At 37.1% G+C, this 20,156-nt stretch overlaps 1 protein-coding gene across 3 annotated transcripts in view; it reads left to right on the top strand.

Moving 5' to 3' along the window:
* CEP78 (centrosomal protein 78) overlaps positions 1–20,156 on the top strand; it is a 35,196-nt gene that overhangs the window by 3,725 nt on the left and 11,315 nt on the right. For all 3 annotated transcript variants that reach the window (XM_070375737.1, XM_070375735.1, XM_014477362.2), the window contains exons 2-11: positions 1,094–1,266; positions 1,358–1,430; positions 2,629–2,732; positions 4,473–4,647; positions 7,039–7,152; positions 9,541–9,605; positions 9,882–10,005; positions 12,120–12,255; positions 13,670–13,715; positions 15,332–15,460. In XM_070375737.1, the coding sequence (XP_070231838.1) occupies positions 1,094–1,266; positions 1,358–1,430; positions 2,629–2,732; positions 4,473–4,647; positions 7,039–7,152; positions 9,541–9,605; positions 9,882–10,005; positions 12,120–12,255; positions 13,670–13,715; positions 15,332–15,460 (1,139 nt within the window). The remainder of the gene's footprint in view (positions 1–1,093; positions 1,267–1,357; positions 1,431–2,628; positions 2,733–4,472; positions 4,648–7,038; positions 7,153–9,540; positions 9,606–9,881; positions 10,006–12,119; positions 12,256–13,669; positions 13,716–15,331; positions 15,461–20,156) is intronic.

The following is a 20,156-nucleotide window of genomic DNA, read 5'->3' as shown; positions in this document are numbered from 1 at the left end:
GCTTTGACTAGACAGACCTTTGTCAGCAGAGTAATGTCTCTTCTTTTTAATACACTATCTAGCTTTGTCATAGTTTTTCTTCCAAGGAGCAAGCATCTTTTAATTTCATGGCTGTAGTCATCATCCTAAGTGTTTTTGGAGCCCAAGAAAATGAAGTCTGTCGCTATTTCCATTGCTTCTCTATTTATTTGCCATGAAGTGATGGGACCTGATGCCATTGAGTTTTAAGCCAGCATTTTCACTCTCCTCTTTCACCTTCATCAAGAGACTCTTTAGTTCCTCCTTGCTTTCTGCCATAAGGGTGGTATCATCTGCATATCTGAGGTTATTGATATTTCTCCCGGTAGTCTTGATTCCAGCTTGAGCTTCATCCATCCTGGCGTTTAGTGTGATGTAGTCTGTGTATAAGTTAAATAAGCATGGTGACAATATACAACCTTGATGTATGCCTTTACCAATTTTAAACCAGTTCATTGTTCCATGTCCAATTCTAACTGTTGCTTCTTGACCTGCATACAGGTTTCTCAGAATAATTACTCTGAGTGAGAAAAGACAGACCAGGAGAAAAAAAAAAACTACCTACTGTATAGTTTCATCTATAAAACTCCAGAAAATAAACTAATCTATAGTGGCAGAAAGCAGCTCAGTGGTGGCCTGAGACTGGAGTGGAGTGACAACATCTCTATTTTAATTTGTTTCTTCTCCCACTTGCACCCCTGGCCTTTTATCATCCCCACCTGCAGTATTTACAGTGCCCAGCAGGTGTCCGGTTTGAATGTCTTCACAAGGGTGCTCTCTGCAGTTAATCCACCTCCCTGTCCAACTCTAAGTAGTGTCATCTTTCTAGATTCAGCTTCAGGGTGATCATGAAGCCATCACTTAGATATAACTTTTTGCTTCCATAGGAACCTCTGTACATATAGATTATCTTTCTTTATCTCATGTGGTTAAAGTTTTGAGTTTACATATGTCCATCCATAAAGAGGGTTTAAAGGGCAGGAGTCTTTTCTAATCCTTAGCCCAGAGTGGATGCTTTTTAATGATGATAAAATGTATGGTTGAAGTCACTCATTTTACAATAGTTTTGCTTTAGCTTCTGACAGGAATAAAGTTTACAGAAGTCGTGTTCCTGCGATAAGAAATAAAGACGTGACCTTCCAGTTGTGTAAAGCTCTTAAGTGCTGTTTAAGTGCGTCAGGTGCGCTAAGGAACCTGGAGCTAAACGGGCTAGTTCTGAGAGAGAGAGACTTAACGATGTTGACAAAGGTAAGCCTTCAGCGAGTCCTGCCAACGTTTGATAGTTGCTTTGGGGGGAAACTAAACCAATAAAATTTTGAACTTTTTTTCCTCATTAAAGGGATTGAATAAATCGGCCACTCTGGTGCACCTGTCTCTTGCGAATTGTCCGATTGGAGATGGAGGTTTAGAAAGTGAGTGTCAGTCTTGAGTCTTCCCATCAGACTGGTCTTGTGATTCACTGCACACCACGTTGAGTCCTGTGTACCTTTCCTTGGTGCTGTCCCCGGCTGGATTGTTTCCCATATCTGCTCGTACCGTGGTCCGTTCTCATTTGTACCACGGAAGTCTGTCATGCTGGGTACTCTGAGCACTACTTTTACTTCAGTTTGCATTAAGCCCCAAACCACACATTTTGTATTTTCTGTTTTTTGTGTTTGTTTATATTTTTGTGGTTTCTCTTTAAGAAATATTATGGGAAGGGAAATAGCAAGATGTCAAGAGCATAAAAAAATCTGTATCTTTAAATGGCTAAAACATCCATCTTCAGTAATAATTATAATGCACTGCGGAATGTGTTAAAGTAGGAGATATATTCAAAGTACTGTAAGAGCATTTAAAAGGCGAGCAAACTCAGTAGTGTTGGCAGGGGTGTATCATGGAAGTAATCACAAAGAAGGTGACTGCAGGGGTCCTTAAGCATCCGTGGGTGTTCACTGTGCCCAGTACTGGCCTGGAGGGCTAAGGTGGGCTGCATTTCAATTTCAGGGAACAGAGTTTGAGATCGTCTATCTTATATTACTGTATTATATTGCATAGTACCTAATAAGATTCTGAGTTTATAGTTGACATTTAAATTGTTGATTGAAAATTGGGATATATCATTGGAAATAAAAGTAAGAGTCTTATGCATTTTAGGTTTTTCTTTTTTCCCGTGTGTCTTAAAAGGTATATAATACTTAACTGAGTGGTGAGGAATAAAGTTTTCAGTACTCAGTGTATTCAGTTTTAGTATCTAAGTAGAATTAAACTGGCAACCCACTCCAGTGTTCTTGCCTGGAGAATCCCAGGGACGGGGGAGCCTGGTGGGCTGCCGTCTATGGGGTCACACAGAGTTGGACATGACTGAAGCGACTTAGCAGCAGCAGCAGCAGAATTAAACTATTGCTGTAAAGTGGAACACTTTAGCACTTCGTTATGACTTATTTTAGAATGCACCTATCCGTCAGTTACCTATTGGGGAAGATTGGCAACAGTGATTTTAAGAATCTAGCTATAAACCTCCAGTTGACTCAAGAAAAGCAAATAAGTCAAGTTTGACCAATGTATAGGCTCTTCATCTTATTGTGTGTGTGGTTTTCTTTTTTTGTTTTGTTTTGTTTTTTCTTTTAGTTGTTTGTCAAGGTATAAAGAACTCTGTCACTCTTAAGACAATCAACTTCACGGGGTGTAATCTGACATGGCAGGGAGCAGATCACATGGCCAAGATCTTAAAGGTGATTTCATGTTTAAACTTTCATGAAAACATATGTGACTGAAGCACATTAATTTTTTGATACAAATGGCAGTGATTTTTGTCTTTTGATACGTGTGAGTGCAGCTTTAGTTTTGTTGAAAGAATATGACCAGTTTTCAGTTTGAGATTCTTCCATTTAGTAAAGATAGTCCACTTAATCTTAGAAATAAGACATTTAATATATACTACATAATAATATTTAAATACTTTTATGTCTTTTTAGTTATTGAAAACATTTATTGTAATACTGTGAAGAAACTGTGTCATTATAGTCTTCAAGACTTAAATAAATGAAGTGTTTATTAGCTGCTATAGTCTATAAACTAATAAAAATTACTACTTCAGAGCTCTCTATAGTTTTAGAAATACTGCCTTAACAACTTTATAGTGGTTATATTTACTGTGTTTAGGCCTAAAATTATTTAATAATTTGACATGAAGCCTTTTTAATGCTTTGATGGTGCAGATCAAGGATAGGTGAACTATGGCTGGGGGGCCAAATCCAGCCCGTCCCCTGGTTTTGTAAAGAAAGCTTTGTGGAACATCGCCACACCCATTGTTTGAATGGTGACTAAGGCTACTTTCACCCTACACCCATGGTGATAAGTAGTTGCCTCAGAAACTGTATGGCCCACAAAGCTGAAAATTTTTTAATTTCAATTATAAACATTTAAAAATGTTTTGCACCTATACAGGGCAAATCCATTGATCCCTGGGATAGAAAATGGTGGCGAGCTTGTGTGCTGAAGCCAAATGTCCTAGGTTTAGATTTCATCTCTCCCAGTTTCATAGCTGATGACCATGGGCAAATTGCTTAACCTCTGTGCTTTGTTATGAAGTTTAAATGAACTCATTTGGATAAATAGTGCCTGGCACATAATAAGCACTGTGTGGTTATTGTTAATAGAAAAATGACACTAATGATTTTTCTTTTAGAGTATCAGAGGAACTTTGAGTCTTGTTCAAAAATGTAATAAGATTTTTTCCTTTAAAGTCAGAGTTCCTTGTTAACAAAATTTATTTTATGAATATAAAGAACTGAATGTCTTTAAGATAATGCTAGTGGTTAAATGTCAAATTCTCGGCACATCAAGGCACATCAAACTGAGTTTGCATAGTCCAGGCCTTTAAAGTTGGTGTGTATACCTGAAGTAGTATGTGAGATCCATTTTGTAAATATAGTTTTTAAAGTAATACCTTAGAAGTTAGAAGAAGATATTAGAACCCATTTACTTTTGTATCATTTAAAAAATATCTGTGTCGTTTACAGTGTACACAAATTATATGTATAGAACTTCATGTATGTAACTTGTTAATAAATAAGATGCATATTAAAATTTTTTCTTAGAGGGTGCCCAGTCAAGTGTTTGGAGACCACTGGAAGACAGAATGATAAAATTTAGAGCCTCAGCAATGACGGAATTTAGAACTAATTCCCTGGGTTGGCAAATAAGGGAAATAAAATTCATAGACTGTAAATGAATTGTCAAACTTTATATAGCTAATGAAAAACAGTCATCCAGTGGCTAGAGTCTGATCACTGACAGACTTGAATCTGGGTCACTGAATCCCTAAAGCAGAATTGACTGTTTAACTTCTCCTGTCATATATGCTTGGCACGTACATGTGTATAAATCTCTGACATAATAAGCTGTACTCAGTAGGCATATGCTGTTTGTTCATTCAAGTGACTTACTTTCCTCCCATTCAACCTGTGAAGTATCAGACCATCAGAAGGCATGAAGAAACCTGGGCCGAGAGTCTTCGTTACAGGAGACCCGATCTCGACTGCATGGCTGGTTTGAGGCGCATCACTCTGAACTGCAACACGCTCATTGGGGACCTTGGTGCAAGTGGTTTTGCCGAATCTCTTAGTGAGGATTTATGGCTTAGAGGTAAATTCTAAACTTGAATATATTGAATTTTTCATACTAGATGTGCTTAGCTTTGGGCATGATACTGTTGCCATACGATTTTAATTTTTTTAATTTCATTTTTTTTCAATAGCTTTTATTTTACTTTTAAACTTTCTCTGAGTTGCATATATTCTTTATGGAAAATACAGAGTAACAGGAGAGCAATTACCTGTAATCTTAATGCCCAGGCATAATCACCATTCATTTTGGTGTATATATGTTCAGTCTCTTTTTTTTTTTTTCTTTCTATAAATGTATTTATACACTTAGGGATTACAAAAATAGACTGTAGTATACTTGCTATTGCATATTCCTATTTTTTTCACTTAATGATGTATCATGTAGTATTCCATCATATTGATGTCCTGTAGTTTAATCAATTCTTTGCAATTAGATTTAGACAATTTGCTTTTCCCTATCAGAAACAATGTGAACACGTTGTATATACATCTCTGTGTCCGTCAGGATTACTTCTGTAGAATAAGTTACTAAAAGTGAAATGACTAAGTGTGAGATATTTTTAATACTTTGGGTACACATTGCCAAACTGCCATTCAGAAATGTGCCAATTTGTAGCTTAACCCTCACAAACACTGGCTTACAGCACTTTTAAAATCTGTAAAACTACAAAAATGAAGACCTCTCCCTTTTTTATGTGACTTTTTTCAGTTAATAAAGTATTTACATCTATAGCATCATTTTTAGTGACTGTTCAGTGTTCCCTTATATAAATACGTCACATAGCTTATTCACTCTTGTATATAAGCTGTGTCCCATTTTTCAGTTACAGTTCTCATACACATCCTGGTTTATATCTCTGATTATTTCTTTTGGTTAAATTCTTAGAGAGTTGATGAATCAAAAGGGCATACTGATTCTGAAAGCTTTTATTACATGATGACCTAATCTGATAGGTGAATAATCACGTTTTATTTTAGTTTGTATTCATTTGATTTACTAGTGAGATTTAGGGACTGTTTGTATTAATTTGGCTAGTTGGTTAATTATACCCTGTGTCCATTTGTCTGTTGTAAGAGTTTGTAAGGATTGCATCATATCCTGTCAGATCCACATGTCTGACCTTGCTATTTCTGTGTGTCATGGGGTTTTGAAAGACTCCAGTTATTTTAATGTAATAGTATATATGCTGTGGTCAGTTGCTCAGTCGTGTCTGACTCTTTGCGACCCCACGGACTGAAGCCCTTCAAGCTCCTCTGTCCATGGGATTTTCCTGGTAAGAATACTGAAGTGGGTTGAATTTCCTCCTCTAGGGGATCTTCCCAACCCAGGGACATATAGCACTTTAGAAAAAGACTGATGATAGTTTCCTTTCATTTAGTATTTTTTAATACCTATGCTTTTGTACCGATGATAACTTTGGTTTAAATGAATAGGTTGTTCAGCCCCAGAGCTATTAGAATTCATGATCATTTGTCCTGGATTTTGTCTGACCTTTTACAGAAAGTGTTGTTGACCAACATCCTTTCATGATAGGTTTTTGGCATGTATTTTCTATTCACATATTCTTTGAATTTGTTATTATTTGTATCCTCTTAGACTTCTTTTTTTTTTATTCTAAAGCAGTTATTATACTTTTTCTACTTTGTTCTCCCCTTTTAACCAGTTTCAAGAGTGATTTGGAACTCAAGATGATGATGAATAGAATGCAGTGCAGTTTCTGAGCTACACCAGTTTTTGCTTGTGAGATTTACAGTGCCACTACTGCCCTTGCCCTCCCTGACAGCTCAGTTGGTAAAGGATCCACCTGCAATGCAGGAGACCCTGGTTCAATTCCTGGGTCAGGAAGATCTGCTGGAGGAGGGATAGGCTACCCACTCAAGTATTCTTGGGCTTCCCTTGTGGCTCAGCTGGTAAAGAATCTGCCTGCAATGTGGGAGACCTGGGTTCGATCCCTGGGTTGGGAAGATCCCCTGGAGAAGGGAAAGGCTACCCACTCCAGGATGCTGGCCTGGAGAATTCCATGGACTTATAGTCCATAGGGTCACAAAGAGTTAGACATGACCGAGCAACTTTCACTTCCACTACCCTTGTTCATTATGAACTGAGATTCATTTTGTTTTGTTTTGTGCTCAGAGGTTATATGCAATTTATTCTTCAGTTCTGTAATTATAAAATATGCTGGATGATTTATTGGTACTAAATGCAGGGTAATCATTGTACATCCAAGAAGAGGTTTTTAAATTGGATGTGCGTGTGCATATATTTTTATGTTTTTTTTCAGTACCCCAAATTACAAACCTGCTATGACTGCTTTTATGCAGGACTTTTCCACATGTGGGAAAATGAGAATTGTCTATGTGTTTAATCTGTATAGAGTTAGCAAGTGACCTTTTTGTCTTTCACCAAAAGCACTTGACCTGCAGCAGTGTGGCCTCACCAATGAAGGAGCAAATGCTTTACTAAAAGCCCTTGAAACCAATAGAACTCTGGTTGTTCTGGATATAAGAAAAAATCCACTTGTTGGTATGTGGTCACTTTTTTTTTAATTGATTAAATAGCAAAACAAAAGCACTTTTTAATGTATTGACGATTTAAAAAAACTAACGTGTTTAACTACACAGTTGACCCTTGAACAACTTGGGGTTACTGGTGCTGACCCGCACACAGTTGAAAATCTGGGTATAACTTTACAGTCAGTGATTCTGCCTCTGTGGATTCAACCAACCTTGGATCAAATAGAACAGTAGTATATATTTACTGAAAAAAATCTGTGTAACTGGATCCACAAAGTTCAGACCTGTGTTGTTCAAGGTCAGCTGCACTTTCCAAATGTTGCATTTCCCTTATGTTTTCAGCAGATAATTTACTAATTAAAGTGAATTATACTTGTAAATCATTCTTGCCTCTACTCTGAAGGTGAACCTAGGTAATCTTGCTTCTGCCAAGCACCTTATTTCCTTCTTGTGCAATTCTTGGAACAAGTGCTTTATTCCTTTGTCAGTTTAACAAGTAAAATTTTTTAATACCTTTTGTGTACCAGATACGGGTTTCGGCACTAAACCAGAGATAAAGCCCTGAACCAGACAGACAAGGTCTTGCCCTCATGGAGCTTACATTCTACTGAAGGAGTTCAGGTAGAAATGAGTAAACAGATGAGGAGTATAGTTTTAGATAGTAGGAAGTAAAAACATATCTTAATGTAAAGGGAGTGAGGAGGGCAGGTAGGCCTACATTGAATATGCTTTCTAGGGGACAACTTTACCAGAGAAGTAATGTTTGAGTGGAGACCTGAATGAAGAGAGGAGCAAGCCATGGAAGATCTGGGGAAAGCACATTTCAGGACAAGGGGACAATGAGGATGCAAGCATGTAGGTGGGTGGAATATTTAAGGAAAAGCACGGAGGCCAACATAGCCAGAGCACTGAGTGAGGAAGAGTGTGGTATGCCATGAGGTCAAGGAGCTAGCCGGGGCCTGATCTTGTAAAGTCAGGAAGGCCAGGGTAAAGACATCAGTTCAGTTCAGTTCAGTTCATTTGCTTAGTCGTGTCCGACTCTTTGCGACCCCATGAATTGCAGCACGCCAGACCTCCCTGTCCATCACCAACTCCCAGAGATCACTCAGACTCACGTCCATCGAGTCAGTGATGCCATCCTCTGTTGTCCCCTTCTCATCCTCTGTCGTCCCCTTCTCCTCCTGCCCCCAATCCCTCCCAGCATCAGAGTCTTTTCCAATGAGTCACCTCTTCGCATGAGGTGGCCAAAATACCGGAGTTTCAGCTTCAGCATCAGTCCTTCTAAAGAACACCCAGGACTGATCTCCTTTCGGATGGACTGGTTGGATCTCCTTGCAGTCCAAGCGACTCTCAAGAGTCTTCTCCAACACCACAGTTCAAAAGCATCAATTCTTCTGTGCTCAGCTTTCTTCACAGTCCAACTCTCACCTCCATACATGACCACTGGAAAAACCAGAGCCTTGACTAGACGGACCTTTGTTGGCAAAGTAATGTCTCTGCTTTTGAATATGCCATCTAGGTTGGTCTTAACTTTCCTTCCAAGGAGTAAGCGTCTTTTAATTTCATGGCTGCAGTCACCATCTGCAGTGATTTTGGAGCCCCTCAAAATAAAGTCTGACACTGTTTCCACTGTTTCCCCATCTATTTCCCATGAAGTGATGGGACCAGATGGATTATTCTAAAAGAGTAGAGTGTTTTAAACTGGAAAAAGGCATGATCTAAATAATGTCTCAATAAGATGACCCTGGCATAGCGAATAGACTTGGGGGGCTGGGGCAAAGACAAACAGGGAGACCAGTTAGGAGACTGTCTCAGTGATCCAAATGAGAGATGTTTATGGCTTAGCTTAGCTTGAAAGTTTGGAGCAAGTGAAAAGCCATTGAATTCAGATTGTATTATGAGGGTGTAGCTAACAAGCTTTGCAGATGGATTAGATGTGGAGTATGAAGGAGGTATTAACAGAGTCAAGTCCTTGATGATTATGTGCACAACTGAATGGTACCACTTAGAAGGGGGCTGATGGGAGGAGCAGCTTTTGAGGGAATATCGAGACTTTGGTTTGATATTTTAGATACCTTTGAGGTATCTGAGTGTCTGGACAGTTCTCAGACTCTGCTTTCTATTCAAAGGTACCCAATGCCACTTTAGATGCGAAGTGTTTAAATTTGACCTTTGCTGCTACCCAAATAGTAGCCACTGGGGTCAGTCTGCAAGATGGCATCTTAGGTTTTGAGGAAGAAATTAGAATATACAAAGGGAAAAATTGGTATATATTATATAATGTAGATTTCATATTTAATTTTATGGGAAAAGCAGTAATTCGTTGGCTTTTGTTTTTAAATGGAAATAGCCACTCATTGGGAAATAAATACTCTCATTTCAATTTATTTTACTTTAGATCATTCTGTGATGAAAGCCATTATCAAAAAAGTTCTCCAGAATGGAAGAAGTGCCAAGTCAGAGGTACAACATGTTTTAGTCTTCTAGAAAGAATTTCACTTTAATGTCTTTCTTTCTTATAAAAAATTATAAGGATACTTTCGGCCATCTTAAACTAAGTTTTTAGTCAAATCAAGTGGCTTTTCTGTTTTTGAAAATATTGTGTAATTCTTTAATTCAGGTTCCCAGAAATGCTGTCAGAAACCTTTTATTAACTTAAAATATTTTAATTTCCAATTAAAATCAAACCTTCATAAATTATCTGTAACTTAAATGGCATATTTATTATTTCTTTCTCAGTACCAATGGATAACTTCTCCATCGGTGAAGGAACCAGTGAAGGAACCATCCAAAGCTGCTAGACAGAAAAAGAGAACCATAATTTTGGGAGGTAGTCGGAAAGGAAAAGCTACTATTAGAATTGGTAACTTTTTTTTTAATGCTACTAGAACTTATAGCCCTTATGTTTTCCATTGTGCTGAAATTAAAACAGCCAGTATTAACCACATAGATATTATTAATAGGACTATAATTGCCTTGATATGTATTATGAGAATTTATAGAATATAGAAATTATAAATGAATTTAAAGAGATGTTAATATTAACCAACTTCTGTTGGTTACTTCTGTTTACATTTCATAAAAGGTTTGTTATTTTGACAATATTTCCTGGTTGATGATTACTTCTAGTATTTTGCAATTGAAATTTGTGAAAAATTGGAAATAACCTGAAATAAGCTATTATAAGCATCTTCAGAAATACAACTTCTTTTTTTTTTCCTACTAAAAGATGTATGATTTTGATTCCCCATTAATCAGCTTGCTTAGAGAATAATGTATTAAATAGAAGTTGTCCAAAGTGTTTATTAAATCAAAAATAGCTTATGATTTGTCTGCCAATTGTTACTTTAAGACAGTAATAGTTTAGTAATCAATCAAATGGTATATAAAAAGAAATTAAGATTTTTATATCACACTAATTATATACTATTATTAAAAGTTTATATCATGTATAAAGTATTCTTAAAATAGCTAATTTGACTTGCTATAATATTAGAAATATAAATATAGGTAAATAAAACATGTATATATAAAACATCTTAGAAATTCTGTAACATTAGTATGTGGTGGTATAGAATAGGGCATCATGGAATGAGAATAAAACAAATTTTTTTAAATTTAGCATGATTAAACAAAGTGGAAATGTAACTGATGTTTGCAAGCTCACTGAGCTATTTTAAGAGTAATTTTATTTTATTTCTTGGGCTTTTTTTTTTCTTTTGTATTTGCTTCAGTTATTTGGAGACATAGAGGTAAGCCAAATCAATGTCTGGCTATGTAGGTAGATCCAGGTGAGTATAGGAGTTAAATAGCTGTGTGAACTGTGTCCCATCTACAATTAATTATGTATGCCTTAAAAAGATGGGGGCTTTTATCAGAAATGTTTTTATCTCCTAAAGAGACAAATGTAATTTTTAAAATTTTAATTACAAATATATTTGCATTACTTTCTGCAAGTAAAGGTGTACCCATACAAACCACGTGCATATAGACTTTTTTTCTTGAATGTAATTAAGTTAAAAAACAAAATAGCACAGAATGAACTGAGCCCCTCTGTATTTTGAGGCATGTAAATTTATCCAAAGAAATCACCCAGGATCAAGTGGTGGTTATCAGTAAGCTACACTAATGAAACATTTGTCCTGTATCACCACATACACTCTTATTTTACACACCATCCTAATGCTACTAAAGTACAGTAGGTTTGAAAAATAAATACAATCATTTTAACTATGATGTTTGTTTTCAGTAATGTTCAAATTAAACATTTAAATGTGAATTTTTTTGTTCTAAAGAAAATATTAGCTTGTAAGTCTCTTTTTTGCTACCAAATATTTCTTATAAAAATACTTGACTCTTTAGTACTGAAGTGTAGGGTAAGTCTCCGCATTTCACTCTTTCATCCAGTGGGTTTCACTTTTTTTGTGTGTTTTCTATATGAAATCAAATGAACAGTGAAGGTCAACAGACTTATAGGAGGGTAACATTGACTCATCTACCACCTGGTAACTTGTATACAGTCATAACTTTTATTTGTTTTTACATAGAAAAATTAATCTTAAAATGAAATTTTGGTCTAATCCCAAAGATTTTATTTGGCAGAAGTCATGGGTGTATTTATGTTTCTCTATTCTTGGGATTCAGAAATGCCAAAGGTGTTCTAAGATTCAGATTGAGTGTCTCTGCATGATACATAAAATGTATCATTCTTTGGGATTTTTTGAAAATTTATTTTTGCGTGTTCTGCATACCTCAGTACTTTTGTTTTAGTTAAAATAACTTGTTACTGTAGTGGACTTACATTTTTAAAAATTGCTGGCCTATGTAAAACATTTTTACAAAACGATCCTGTTTTTAATGGCCTTGACGTCATTGTAAAGCGCCTGTTTTATTCCTTTCAGTGTGTACGCATGTGATAGTTGCTCTGTAGGCTTTTAGTGCATTTGATTCCTTCTTTTCATGATTTCTCAAACATAGGATTGGCCACAAAGAAACCTGTAAGTAATGGAAAGAAGCACTCCACTGGTAAAGATTCTTATGCTCCTGAACCTCTGCCGCCTGGTGTGTCCGGTTTCCTCCCATGGCGTACTGCAGAACGTGCAAAAAGGAACAGGTAGAGCATTTTCATTCCCTGTCTTTTAGTCATTTAGAATTCTTTATTTTGGAGCTTCTATTATGTGGGAGGCCTCTGGTGGTTTCTATAGAGAAAGAAAGATAACTCACACATGGCTTCTGCCTAATGAGTCCTCTAAGAAAGAAAAACAAAAAATAATTGGGAGTTTGAAGTTGTTTCTCAAGTGTCACAACAGAGGTAACCCCATGGGTGTCCTGAGGAGACTAAAATTCTCTCCAATCGTGCAATGAGAAAAGTTTCAGTAAAGGCAGGTGTAGTTGAGTCAAGCCCTACAGTACAGAAGAGACATTTGGATCTGTAGGAATGGGAAAAAAGACATTTTAGGCTTGGGAATGGTTTAATGCAGAATGGATGAGAAATATGGATTAGAACTAATCTAAATCAACCAGCTTAATTCAGTAAATCAGATTTAGTTTGTCAAACTAGACTTAACTAGCTTTAGCTGATTACTTATCCAAGGGATAAGTTCATAGTAATTTTGTCATAGGGCTGTGAGTAAAATTTTTCAACTATAGCTCTAGGCTTGCGAGATGAAATAAATTGCTCTAGGTTATTTTCAAGTGACTTATTTGGTAATATTCATGAAATTAGAATGACGCTAGTGGTAAAGAATCCACCTGGCAATGCAGGAGACACAGGAAACGTGGGTTTGGTCCCTGGGTTGGGAAGATCCCCTGAAGGAGGAAATGGCAACCCACTCCAGTATTCTTGCCTGAAAAATCCCATGGACAGAGGAGCTTGGTGGGCTAGAGTCTGTAGGATCACAGTGAGTCAGACAGAACTGAGCATCTGAGCACATTGATGAAATTTAGTGTTAACAATTGCTTAAGAAAACATAGAGAATTGATTTTAAATAGTACTTGAAGTAATTAATTACTATGTAAAATACCTGTTCAATTGCTCACATTTAGTTGATATTTATAATCCCCATTGGACAACTGACTACTTTTGCAAATGGTAATATAGATTCTTAAAGCATAAACTATAATATTGAATTCCCAGTCTTTGCACTTTAGTTTAAGAGCTTTGTGTATTCATATCTTCTTCTTAAGACATTTATTAATCTCAGGCCCATCCTCACCACAAGGAGTTGTAAATTAGAGAATGATCCGTACCACCAGTTAAGAAGGTAGACTGAAATCTCAACCACCCTGAATGTAGGAGCCAAAGGTGCCTCTCAGCAGTTCATAGAGTTGTCACAAAGCGGGTCTGCTAAATTCTGTTCACTTTTTTTCATAGCAGAGGCCTTCCAGGTCCTTGTTTTGAGCTGACTTATTTTTACATACAATTCTATGTGGATATTGTACATGATACTAAAAACTTATATTAAATGCAATTAACTGGTGATGTGTGTACATCAAGATACAACTTCATTTTGTTAATATCTTTTTAGGGGTTTTCCATTAATCAAAGCTCGTGATGTGTGTAATCAGTTGCAGGTATGTGGTTATTATATTTATTGTATACAGGGGGTTGAATTGGGAAGGGTGGGAGATCATACTCTTTACTTTTTAAATTGAACAGAGCCTTACAAAAAAACAGTTCCCTCTCTGAAATAAACCCATTTAAAACCTGTCTCGTCGTTCTCCCATTGCCTCTGTGTAGTTGTATGGATATGGCACACTGGGAACCTTGTGGTTATGTCTGTAAACAAGGAAGTGGGTTCTCCAGTCCGCAAGTCAGTGGTTACCCAGTAGAACGAACTTGATTGCAATTTCTAACTCCTTACGTGGAGCTGTCATACCCAAGAGTGTTCATGTGTTTTCAGAAAATGTTGTTTGGGGGCTGTCTGTACAAGTTCCTGATTTTCAAGCCAATATGAAGCGACATATCCCAAACCTCTGCTCTCTGAGCGTTCCTTCTTCCTCACCAAGGCTGCACACTTGCCTTCTTTTACAGCCTCATGGCCTTGGAGCAAGCTAATCCTGCCAGTGGTCTTAGGAGACTGTGTAGTTGCTCTGCTGAAATTAAAAGAAGAGCACCTTGGGTGTCAGTCCTGCCCCTGGATGTCTGGTAGAGGAGTGCATGCCTCATTCTACCAATGGGAGTTTCCTCTCCTGCAGGGCTTGTCAGAATGATATCCTAGTGAGTTGTCTTCTGCACAGTTATATAAAACTAACACACATCGTTTTGACTTATAGACTTTTATGGGGTTGTGACCAGGTCGGTTTTTAAATGGAAGTGTCTTATTGAACAACATTCCAGTGGCAGTGAAGCTCAATAGGAGAATTGAATTATAATTACACTAGTTTTGACTGAAGGATGATGAGAAAATGAAAGTTTTGATAGGTCAGTTTTAATTGTGTATGTATATGTGACTGCTGCCACTGCTACTGCTAAGTCGCGTCAGTTGTGTCCGACTCTGTGCAACTGCATAGACAGCAGCCCACCAGGCTCCTCTGTCCCTGGGATTCTCCAGGCAAGAACATTGGAGTGGGTTGCCGTTTCCTTCTCCAATGCGTGAAAGTGAAGTCGCTCAGTTGTGTCCGACTCTTAGTGACCCCATGGACTGCAGCCTACCAGGTTTCTCCGTCCATGGGATTCTCCAGGCAAAAATACTGGAGTGACTAATTTTTTAAAAAATTCTGTTTATTATTCACAGTTTAGATATGTTGACTTTCTAATTATTCTTCTGATTCTTTACCAGTCCCCTTACTGATGAATTGTCCTCCTAAAAACTACATTTTCTTCCAGACTACTTGTGTCTGATGGTGAAGAATAAATTTCTAGTTTGCAGTATAAAGGTGATCTGAGAAAAAATGTTTACCCTGGCTCCTTACTTGTCTTCTATGAAAGAAACTTAATAAAATAATACAGATAATTCCAAATACTAATCCTAACCATGTACACCAGAGGTCTGTACAGTAACATAGCAAAAATAAGTTACTATAATTTTACTTTGTCATTGCTTGTGTTAGACTAAGGAGCAGTGGGAGACATTTACAAGTAATGACTTGATACCTCAGATCGCTTGTGTTAAATGTCCTTTAATATTTGGATATTTGGTATCTTGTTCATGTTGTCTTCTATACAATTTTGTCTTCTTTTTTTAAAGCAATCAGATTTTCCTGTGACTGTGACCATAGAGAGTCCTTCCTCCTCAGAAATCGAAGAGGTCGATGATTCCACAGAAAGTGTTCAGGAAGAGCCAGAGAAAATCAATTTGAAACAGGAAGCATTGCAGGTATAAAGTTATCACTTTAAAGATACAGAGAAGATTATTTTTCAAACAGATTAGTTGCGTCTGACTGCAACACTTGACAACTTGTGTGGGAGCTTTCTGTTTTCCCCTTCTGTCTACGTTTTATCCCCTTGAACTTAGCTTAGACCAAGGTGAATGGTGGACATTTGAACTCTAAGAAATAAACAATCAGAACATGTCACTAGTTACATATTTGCTTTTCTTTAGAACCTTAATATTAGATATAGGGAGAATCTTTAAGATAAACTTGAAGGAATTGAGTTCTGAATGAATGTAGTCAGCTGATTCAGTGTCCTTGTTTTACAGATGAGAAAATTGACAGTTCTTTTTATAGGAGGGGTGTATGGCCTCATTTTTAATGAAAAGTTGAAAAAATGTTTCAATATTGATATTCTCCTTTCCTAAAAATAAAACAGCAATAAGCTCCATTATATTGCCTAATAAACTGGACATCCAATGTCATTCCATACTTCTCTTTGTATGGACAGAAAAGAAAAATTGATCTTCATAAGAAGTTTTTACTCTTCCAAATAATATATTAATTTTATTTCCACTTAAATGCAGAGCCGATACTTTGTAGAAAATAAGGGAAGCATGGTTTCAGGGCGCCTTGTTACTGTGCTACAAAGTCTGTGTTCAATTTTTAAAATCACTTAGTATGATTTTCTTTTAGTATGAAATCTTGATAAATTTTGAACTAGCCCATTATTAAAGGACAACGGAAATTACTGTTTGATTTTTAAAAGAAAAAGTAAAGATTTTAGTTTTTTAGGTCAAATTACTGTTAATATAGAGAAATTTCATTATGAAATATTACAGTAGGAGGAATCTGTAGTTCATGTAGAATTACCCCCTTTTCATCTTATAAATGAGCACCTACAATTTGCAGCACATAAGCAGTTTACTGGTAAGTTGCAGAGTAAGACAGGACCCTAGGCATCTAACCCACATTTGTTGTCATTTTAGATGTGTTGTATTCGTTTCCTTCCCCAGTAGGTCGGGGTGTTGTATTGATATTTCTAAAAGCAGTTGTAGACATTGGGAAAGACCAAGAAGTTTTATAAACTGTGACTACAGAATAGATCCAGGATGCTCTGAGAGCCCTTTCAGCTCTTCTTTGTTTTAACAAGACATTACAATGATGGTATCAAAGTGTTTAAATATATAAACCCCCAACAATCAAGAGATTTCAGAATATCTTTGAAAGACAGGAGACAAGTGGAAGAATGTGAAACTGAAGCAGTAGAACAAGGGGAACCATCACCTCCAATATGCCCAGGGACCGCCTGCAGCTGAGGGGGAATGTGATCCCCCTGCAGAAATAGCTCCATACTCAGAGGTGCATGTGGGGGAGAGAGTGAAGTTACTTAAGCAGGTGAGTGAAATAGGGGGAGCTCATTGAGTTTGTGCTTGAAAGAGTTGAATCCCAGCCCCACCCTCACTTTCCTGAAATGAGATAATTTCATTTTGAAAAAATTAAACTGGAGACAACTAGGGCAGCTGTTGTGAGTTTTTACACCCTAGAAAAGAGTGCCTGGGGGTATCCTATTATAGTCACTACCCACTTTTTCCTGCATTAGAAAAGCCAGTCAGTCAGTGACTTCCAGGGAGCTTTTTGCTCTCATTCTTAAATAGAAAATAACTATCATACGCCTCGTAGTTGAGTAAAGCTTACAACAAGAGAGGTGGGAAAAGAGTAAAAACAAATCCTAGTAGGACCAGGGAAAATTTAGGGAACAAAATAATTTAAGAAAAAACCCTAATTCGTGTCCTTAAAGAGCCTTAAAATAGGAGCTGGAAACTTTAAAATAAGAATAGGGTGTTAATTAAAAAGGGAATGTCAGAAAGCAGATAAATCTCTTGGAAATGAAAATGTGGTTGCTGAAATAAATTCAGTAGGAATTAAAGAAATTTCTCAGTATATAAAAAAGAAAGAATGGAAAATGTGATAGAAGTGATATATTGGGAGAGGCTGCATCGAGGAGGTCCAGCATGTTCCTATTAAAAATTCTAGATCCAGAAAAAAGTGGAGGGAAGCTGTCAAAGGGCAAGAAAATTCCACATAGCTGAAAGTAAGCTTCAGGCCTCAAACTGAAAATAGCTAAACAAAAATAGCTTCTACCTAGATACTCTACACTATGAAATTTTAAAATACTGAAAAGATACATCCATTCCAGAGATAAAAATACTGGTCACCTAAAAAAAAGAAAATCTGACATTATCATTGTTGTCATCAGCACCATGGATTCTGGAAGGCATTAGAAAGATAACTCCAAAGTTTTTCAGGCAAATAATTTTCACCCTAGGGTTTTGTATCCAGCCAGACTATCAGTCATAAGTGGAGGCTGTCTAAGATATTTTGTACGTAAAGAAATTTGAAAAGCTTACCCCCTGTGCTATACAAGTTATTTGTAGAAATAATACGGCCAAATGAGGGAATAAACTAAGAAGGAAGGTAATAGGGGATTCGGGAAACAGTGGATTCAGTGCAGAGTCAGCTGGTATAGATTTGAGAGCCTTCCCTTAGTTGTGTGATTGACAGCTTAGAAACGCATTGAGGCGTCTTGTACTTACTATGCATTAGATATTGTTGGAAGGGAGGAGGGAGAGGAGGAGGAGGAGGAAACTGAACTCCAGAGGAAAAAAGGCTACACTGACATAAACATGAAGTGAACTAAATTATGGTAGATTTTTTTGGAGGGTGGGAGGGGGCTGCACCTCAGCTTGCAGGATCTTAGTTCCCCAACCAGGGATTGAACTCATGTCCTTGGCAGTGAAAGTGTGAGTTCCTATAGTGAATAGCCAGTGAATTTCCTAAACTACGGTAGATTTTAAACTACTACTGATGAGCAAGAGAAGAATCCACTTTAACCTGACATTACAGGTGTCCCCCTTTTCAGTGACACACAGAGGCAGTGACCACCTATCTAATTTGTTGTCCAAACCAGAACACTAATAATGTAAGGAGTCACTATACTTCTGTAACATCAGGACAGCAGGTATAAACTGGAACACCCCAAGGCATCTGAGGGTATATGGTCATGCTATACAAGGGTAATGACACGGAAACAGTATAAGAAGTATAATCTATACGTAGAGACACAGTATATGTCTGCAGTGGGCAATATTAATTTAATTGTAATAGTAGAAATACTGTCTTGGTTTGCAGCTTTTATTGTCAACTTGCATGTAGTAACAAATAACTAACCTGAACTATACTTAGTATGTTAGTATTCACTTAGTATGTACTGAAACGTATCGTGTCCTGGTATGTACTCCGTATATATTATATTCTAAGTGTTTTTAACATATAACTCATTTAATGCTCTGAATAACACATTTAATGCCTATAACTCATTTAATGCCCTGAATAACCTTATGAGGTTGGTGTTAGCTAGTATCATTCCTGCTTTTCAGAAAAGGAAGCTAAGCCAGAGCAGGAACTTGCCCAGCCTGTCCCTGATTTATGGTTGCATGGGGGCTTTGAGTTCAGGCTTTCTGCCTCTTCTCTTAAACATTGCTCCATACTGACTCTCAAATAACAGAAAACTTAACTGCACATAAAGAAGAAAAAGAGAAGTTGCTCAGTGGTGTCCGACTCTTTGTGACCCCATGGACTGTAGCCCACCAGACTCCTTGGTCCATGGGATTTTCCAGGCATGAATACTGGAGTGGGTTGCCATTTCCTTCTCCAGGGGATCTTCCTGACCCAGGGATCGAACCCAGGTCTCCTGCATTGTAGGCAGATGCTTTACCGTCCAAGCTACCAGGGAAGCCTAACTGCACATAGAACAGAATATAAATTTCAACTTTGACAATATAAAAGCTAGGTTTAGAAGGTAGACGGGGTAGAAAAAAGGGGAAACGACACGAATGTCCTCATTTTACAAAGCGGAACATTGAAAGAGTTTATAGTTGATCAGCAATATAGATTTTTAAGTATATCACTACATGTGGAAGAGATCATGACCAGTGGAAAAACTAATAATGACATAACTTTACTAAGCAGTGTGGATATAGGAAAGAGTGTAAAGGAACTAAATCCTTACCTAGTAAATTAGAAAGTTAACAGATACTGCCTCAAATTTAGTCAGAAGTAGTCATGTAAGTATAGTATTTGGAAATGGAAAATTAAAAATAAGACTAGTTTTCTTAAACTTCATAAAGAAGGATATCCAGATAGCCAGTAAACATGGAAAAGTGCCCAACTTCATTAAGTAATGAGAAAAAAACCAAAACCAAAAAAACTACATGCTAGTGAGATTGACAGAGTCTGATAGCATCAGGTATTATAGACCTGGAGTACTATGAGAATCTTCTACCCTGCTTATACTGAAGTATACATCAATAGTACTTTGAAAAGCCTTTAGCACTCTCCATCAACTGAAGGTATATAAATACCCTGTAACCCAGCAGCCCTCACGCCCGCCTTGGGTAAATGCACCAGAATAACCGGTACAACAGGATTCATGCGCATGCGTTAGGACAAACAGAAAAAACCCAAAGTGTCCTGTAAGAGTTAAACATTAAATAAATTATGTATGTTTGTACAGTGGAAAAGCTTTCAAGGAGTAAAATTGAATGGACTATTAGGCTGGTGCAAACATAATTATGGTTTCAGACAGTGAATCATTATAACTAGGCTCAAGCACATCTTTATTAATCAAAATAGGAACCA

Source organism: Bos mutus, chromosome 8 (assembly GCF_027580195.1).
Source record: "Bos mutus isolate GX-2022 chromosome 8, NWIPB_WYAK_1.1, whole genome shotgun sequence".
Lineage (NCBI taxonomy): Eukaryota > Metazoa > Chordata > Mammalia > Artiodactyla > Bovidae > Bos > Bos mutus.
The sequence above is the reverse complement of the archived record's forward strand: the minus strand, read 5'-3'. Positions and strand labels throughout refer to the sequence as shown.